Raw genomic sequence first — 6,819 nt, 5'->3', positions numbered from 1 at the left:
TTCAAGTTTTCTGATGTTAAAAAATCTATTCCTTTTTGTGTGATTTTTTTTTTTTTCCTCTCAGTATATAATTTTTTCTTTTCCCTTTTTTTAAATTTTATTCAAAGATATGAATATAAAATATAGATATTATTAATGTGAGAATTTCACGGTTTTGTTTTTTAAAACAATCGAAAAGAATAGTTTCAAGAAGAAAAGTCCTCTTTTTTTTTCTTTTTTTTTTTTTTAAATAAATTCAAAAATTTAATTTTTAAAAAGACTTACCACCATCGTTGTGCGAAGGCCCAGCTTCTCCTAAATCCTCGTCCTCTAAAGTCAGCTCAACGGAGTCCTCGTTTATGTCTTCTTCTTCTTCCATTTCTTGTTTTAATTCAGTCTTGTCGGTGTTGGATTCCGATGGGGGTTGCTTTGACTCAGATGGGCTAGGCACACGAGGAACTGGTACTGAGTTGGGGAGATCTAGAGAGTTACTACTGTTTTCTTGATGGTTGTTTATTGTTTCGTGAGGAGGAATATTTTCGGTTTTAAGGGTATTATTCGTATTCTCATCTTGTTCTCGAGGTCTCTTTTTTTTCCTCAAAACGGGAGACATGCTACCGTCGTGAGGTTTATTCACTGGACTATCTTCAGGTATATCGACTAATAAAGGAGAAGATTTTAATGAATTTCTAACTGAATTTTGCAAATTGTAAGAGGCCCTCTTCGATTCGCCTAATAATGAATTTCTTAAAGGTGAATTTGGTCTATGTTGCTTTCTGTCATGATGTCTCTTATTCGAATGAGAATCTACGGATTTCTCATTTCCCCCACCGCTATCCGAAAGCCCTTTTATTTGCAATGACTCTGCAGCCTTAAGGAACGTTCCGAGCTGATCTTGCGAAATGTTAACTTCTCCCCGGTACATGTAGTCCATCATAGCCTTTAGTTCGGAAAATTTAACATCCTTAAGAATTAATATTGGATGTTTGTCGTAGTGTCGGCTTAACAAAGTCTGGAAAGAGAAAATTATAAAAAAAAATTTACTTTAGAAGAAAATCAATAGTAATTGATCATTACGGAGCATATATTATAAGAATTCATACAAGAACTTTGCGTTGCAAAGAAAAAGGTAAATAACATTAAAGAAAAGAACGAACGAACGAACGGTAATTACTACAACTATTGAGAGCAGCCAGCTTAAAGGAAATTGGGGGCGTAATTAGATAGAAAATACAAGAAAAAAAAAAAAAAAAGAAAAAAATTTTTAATACATTAAAAAAGACAACGTCTGCACTTTTAAAAAAATAAATTTTTTACTCAGCAATGCCGACAATACAATAATTTATTTTAATAGAGCGCATCCATATTTGATAATAAACATCATCAAAAAATGTTTTTGAAAGTAAATGTAAATAAATAACTTTAGAAACCTTATTCAAATCGATAACAACAAAAGACGGCAAAATTATAAACAATTCAATAAAAAAATAATAATAATAATACTTTAAAGCAATGTTTGCCTTTTTTATTTATTATTAAAAAAAAAAAAAAAATAACAATTGATAAAAATGGACTATTATAATGCAAGAATGCAAATTTTATGTCATTTTAGGTATCGCAATTCATAAATCATTTCAATTATAATTAAGTAAATACATTACGTATGACACATCTTTTTCACATTCATATAAATAAACTAAATAAATTGAAAAAATAAATTTCATGGGGAAAAATAATAATAATAATAATAATAAAATGTAAAAAATTGCATATACTTTTAAAGCAAGCTTTCAAAGGCATATAATACACAAAGTCGCATCGATTGCATTCTTAATGTACCGAGATTGCTCCGGGGTTTTCATACTATTCACAATTTTAACGTACGACGACTATAATCAATTCAATTTTAATACTACCTTTATAAAAAAAAATTATTTAATGGCGTAAAAAAGTTAAATCAAATTAATACGTAAGAAAAAAAAAAACCATGATGCCTGCTTGAACTTTAAATAAAATTTAACAATTATTTTAATTTAGGTCTAGTCCTAAATTCCATAAGGTAAAAAAAGAAAAACAATTTTTAAGTCAAGCCTAACAAAAAAAAAAAAAAAAACATTTTAAATAAAAAGTTTGCTTATTCTCTAATACGACTTTACTCATTTTAAAATACTCATTAAATTTACTACTATTAACTACTACTTTACGTCATAAAAATAAAATGGTAATTTTTATTTAACCTGTCGAGAATGCGGCAAAAAAATTTTAACTCAAGTATTTAGGAAACAGAAAACAGGTTTAACAGCAGTTTTCGTAAAAAAAAAAAAAAAAAAAAAGATCTCAAACATTTCAAACCGCAAAATTATAGAATAGAATTTGTTTTGGAAAAAAAAAAAGAATTGAAATTTCACATAAAATCTGAATTTCAACTCGGAGAGAACGATCAAATAAAAACAATCTTGTCAAACAACTTTTATTAAAAACCATAATTTAACAAGATGTTTTCACCCAATTTTTTTTCAAAAAGAAAACTATGGCTCCCTTCCCCCCCCCCCTCCATCATCCGTTTCATTGTTATTTTTTTTCATTTACATACACGCACACGCACATGAAAAAAAAAAAAAACTATGAAAAAATTCCTTCTTTTTATTTGGTCAAATCTCAAAAAACTTGCCAAGGCTTTTGTAAAACAAATAATATAAACTAGAAAATTTTTAAATTTAAAGGTAAAACAGTTTAATAGAATACCTGCATGCATGCTTTTCCCGTAAAATATTTAAAACTTCTTTTTTTTTTTTTTCTCGAAAGAAAAGAAATAAAAATATTTTTGGTGACGTGAAACGAAACGGTTTTATATGACCCAGTAAAACATGGTGTGTGTGTGTGTGTGTGTTTATGTGGCGATTCTAATAAATGCTTGTCCATCCGGCCATAATAATATATTGAACTCAACATGTCAACCATCCGATTAAAATGCCTCCCCCCCCCCATATTTCCCCACCGTAAAACCTTACTTACACTTATATTATTTATATTTCATCATTTTTAATGCGAGCGGAATTTCATAAAAAAAAAAATTAAAAAAAAATAGTTTGGGCAAATATTTTCAAACATGCAAACAACACTAGAAACAACATCGTTGAATATTTAATGAATAAATACGTGAAACCATTGAAATATGTTTGTTGGTTGTTATGCTTAGGAAATTTGTAATGAATCCAAGGTGCAAGGTTTAAAAGTCATTCTCAAAAGACACACACACACCGTTCATTATTTCCGACAGAAAAAAAAAAAAAAAAAAAAAAAGGTAATTAAAAGTATACCAAAAAATTTAATCTAATCAATTTTCTTTTTTTTTTGAGACATTTATAAAAAATTTATGTAAATTTAAGAAGAAAAAAAAAAAAAAAACCAAAAAAAAAAATTTATGCCAACAAAATATATGCAGTAAATTTAACTGCAGGCAAAACATGGTCATTGTCTTTTCTTTTTTTTTTTTTTTTCTAAATTTTTTTTTACACGAAAAACAATTCTCAATAGAAAAGCAAAAAATGGAATCAAATGTTTTTAATAAACGTTAGAAACGTTAACAATTCAAAGGTATCCAAGCTAAAAAACTATTATTATTATTATTATTATTTCACACGTGCATTGTCTCTCTGTTCGTAGTCATCGTACAACTTTCTACCAAATATGTTAATTATTAATACATTTTTTTTTTTTTTTTTATTAAAATTTCTGAAGAGCATAAGAATTATTATTATTATTATTTTATTAAACATCACTTTATCAAATTGTCTGTTTCAGGTTTTTTTTTTTTTTATACATAAGTCGTTGAATGTTTAAACTTATAACTTTCTATTTAAAATGAAAAAATCAGACGAAATGTTTTACATAAAAATAAATTTAATTAATTATAAAAAATAAAAAAAAACCGTTAACTTTTACTAAAAAAAAGCAACAACAAAAAAATTCAAATTAATAAAATACCTCAAAAGAACCAAAAAAACGATGATTATCTAAATATCTCTCGTGCATAATAATAATAATAATAATAATAATAATAATAATAATAATAATAATAATAATAATAATAATAATAATAATAATGATTTCATTAATACAAGTATGAAGTTTTCAACGATAATAGATTTTAAATCTAAGATAAATTGGTAAATAAACATTGAGGGAAATGGGAAAAAAATTTTTTTTTTTTTTTTACAAACGATACAGCATTCCATCCAATCTGTAAAAATGCCACACACGCACACACAAACACACACATTTGTTTCCTGTCTTATAAAATTTATTTATTTTTTTACCAACGCAAACCACTTTTAGCGGGTAGTCATTGATAATTGATAATTTTTCCCCTTCCAATTTTTCCATAACGAAACTAAATGAGACACAATTTAAATTTAAAAAAAAAACCAAATAGAGGTCAAGGATTTCTTTCTAAACAACATTTGAACCACCATTGAAATAGTATAATATCCAAATGCATTATTAGTATATATATATATATGCATTACTGTATGCAAGCAAGTAATCAGGGTTAAGGTTGTAGACATTGAACTTGTTTCTTTTATTTTTATTACAACGCACTACTACTACTACTACTACTACTACTAGTACGATTTAATGAACGCATGCAATGCAAATTCGTAAAGACGTACGCAAGTAGAATCGCGCGCACACTTTATTGATCTCAACAAGTGTGCAAATAGTACGCAATATTTTTCTTATTAACTTCTTCCCTTTTCCCATATGTTTATATGATAATTCAGTATAAAAAAAAAAGAGAAAATCGATACTTTTAAGTTTCACGCACGTTTACAGCAAAATGTATATGACGCACACAAAAAAATTTTTACTTGAAACTAAACCCCCTCCCCCCTTTAGTTAGTTACATTTTGACTTATGGTACAACAGCAAATATTAATTTTTGATTCACAAGTTAAACCTGTCGTTCATTTGGAAATAAGTTAAAATCCGCAAGAGATATTTCAATAATTCCCATCGACATTTTATTATTATTTTTTCCTCTCCTTCAAATTTGACTTTTTCCTAAACTTGTAATTTTAACGGTTTTATTAAATTATCGAAGGGAAAGGCAAACAAACAATGGGCTCTACATTATCTCGTAAACATTTTTTTTTTTTTTTTTTTTTTAAACTTATAAAACTGACATCGTAGAGAAGAAAATTTCGACGAACAAAATCAAAAAATATTTTATCAATAACCCTTTAACCACCATTGTCTAAAAAATATAGATAGAGAATTCAAAAAATCTACATCAATTAATGTTTGTATAACAACATAACCAAAAATAATTTCAAATCAACCTGCATTAAAAACTTTCTCCATAAAATTTTTATATCAAATTTTTAAGTAAATAAACTTAAACTTGATAAAAACTTACTAAAAATCATTATAATTAATTTTTTTTTTGGGGGGGGGGAAAGAAAACTAAGCAAGCATAATTACAAAATTCAAAAAAAAAAAAAAAAGGGGAATTCAAACAGAAAAAAATCTCCAGTGATAATAATGATTTAAAGTAATTTTTTTTTTTTTTTTAAATTGCTTTAATTAAAAAACTTTAAAGCTTAAGCATTTAGCAATAAAAACAATTATATAAATACTTTTACTTTTTTTTTTTTTTTTAAACTTTGAAAATAACAATGTGTGAAAACAATGAAAATAAACAGTAATAGTAAATAATGTAAGTTTAAAAAAAAAAAAAAAAAAAAAAAAAAAAAAAAAACAATATTAAAATATCTATTGAATCAAAAGTGATTTCATTTAAATACAAATAAAATTATTATTATTATCATTATTATTATTATTATTATTGTAATTAATTGTTTAATGTAATTCATAAGAAATTTAATGCCTGCCTACAGCTGCTATTTTGTAATGAATAAAATTAAATTTTCTAACCTTTTGAAATGAAAATTAACTACTACTACTGGCAAGAAACGACAACAATGCTGCTGAGCTTTTAATAATTTTTTATTTTGGAAAGATAATTAAACAAAAAATGCTATAATGCAATAATTTTTAAAAAAATATTTCATTTGTTATATTTTCTAAACTGCTAAAATTTTTAGTAATTTCAAAAAAAGGTTTCAGATATATAGGCGAAATGAAAAAGAAATGCAAGAGAACGACAATTTTTTAAAAATAACTTACTTCCAAAAAAGGACTACATGCTGCTAGTACAACTTTATGAGCTGTTAGCTGTTGACCCTCGGCAGCTAATGTACAGTCAACCAGCACACCTTTTTCCAGTAAGCCATCAAACACAGCCACTAATGTCGACTGGTGATTGTTCCATCTTAAACAAAATTGTTGATCTGTCATTTTGTTCTCTAGTTCCACTTAAGCTACCTATAAAACAAAAAAAAATAAAAATAAATTTTAAAAATAATAATACTATAATTTAATTTCACTAATAACTACACCAGAATAATACTAAGTGTAAAAAAAATTAAAAAAAAAAAAAAAACCCACTGAATAAAAATAAACAAGTATATTATTTCCAGTTTTTGAACAATTAAAAAAAAAAAAAAAAAAAAAAAAAAAATCACGAAAAATTTTACATAAAAACAACACTTCGAGAAAAAATTGTTCTGGACCAAACAAAACAACAAACAAAAAAAAAAAAAAAAAAAAAAAAAAAAAAAAAAAATGAATTTATCAAATTACGATGTAATAATAACTAAGCGAAAAGGAAATAGGCTTGCGATATGACCCCACAGAAGTAGATGTAGGACATGCCTAGGCCTTTAATAATTTTCCTACGGCTGGGTCTATGACCTGAGCATTAAACCTTAAATCAAC

The 6,819-nt window shown here is 25.9% G+C and overlaps 1 protein-coding gene across 1 annotated transcript; it reads right to left on the bottom strand.

Annotated features, from left to right (window-relative positions):
• Positions 1–250: 250 nt before the first annotated feature.
• On the bottom strand, positions 251–6,339 carry Phum_PHUM449150 (protein tramtrack, beta isoform, putative; the record flags this gene model as incomplete). Its single annotated transcript, XM_002429681.1, has 2 exons — positions 251–991; positions 6,169–6,339. 2 exons carry the CDS (start codon positions 6,337–6,339, stop codon positions 251–253), a joined length of 912 nt encoding a protein of 303 aa, XP_002429726.1.
• Positions 6,340–6,819: the final 480 nt, after the last annotated feature.

The sequence above is a fragment of the Pediculus humanus genome, genomic scaffold (assembly GCF_000006295.1).
Source record: "Pediculus humanus corporis 1103172108220 genomic scaffold, whole genome shotgun sequence".
In the NCBI taxonomy this organism is placed as follows: domain Eukaryota; kingdom Metazoa; phylum Arthropoda; class Insecta; order Psocodea; family Pediculidae; genus Pediculus; species Pediculus humanus.
This window is presented reverse-complemented; position numbering and strand designations above follow the sequence as displayed.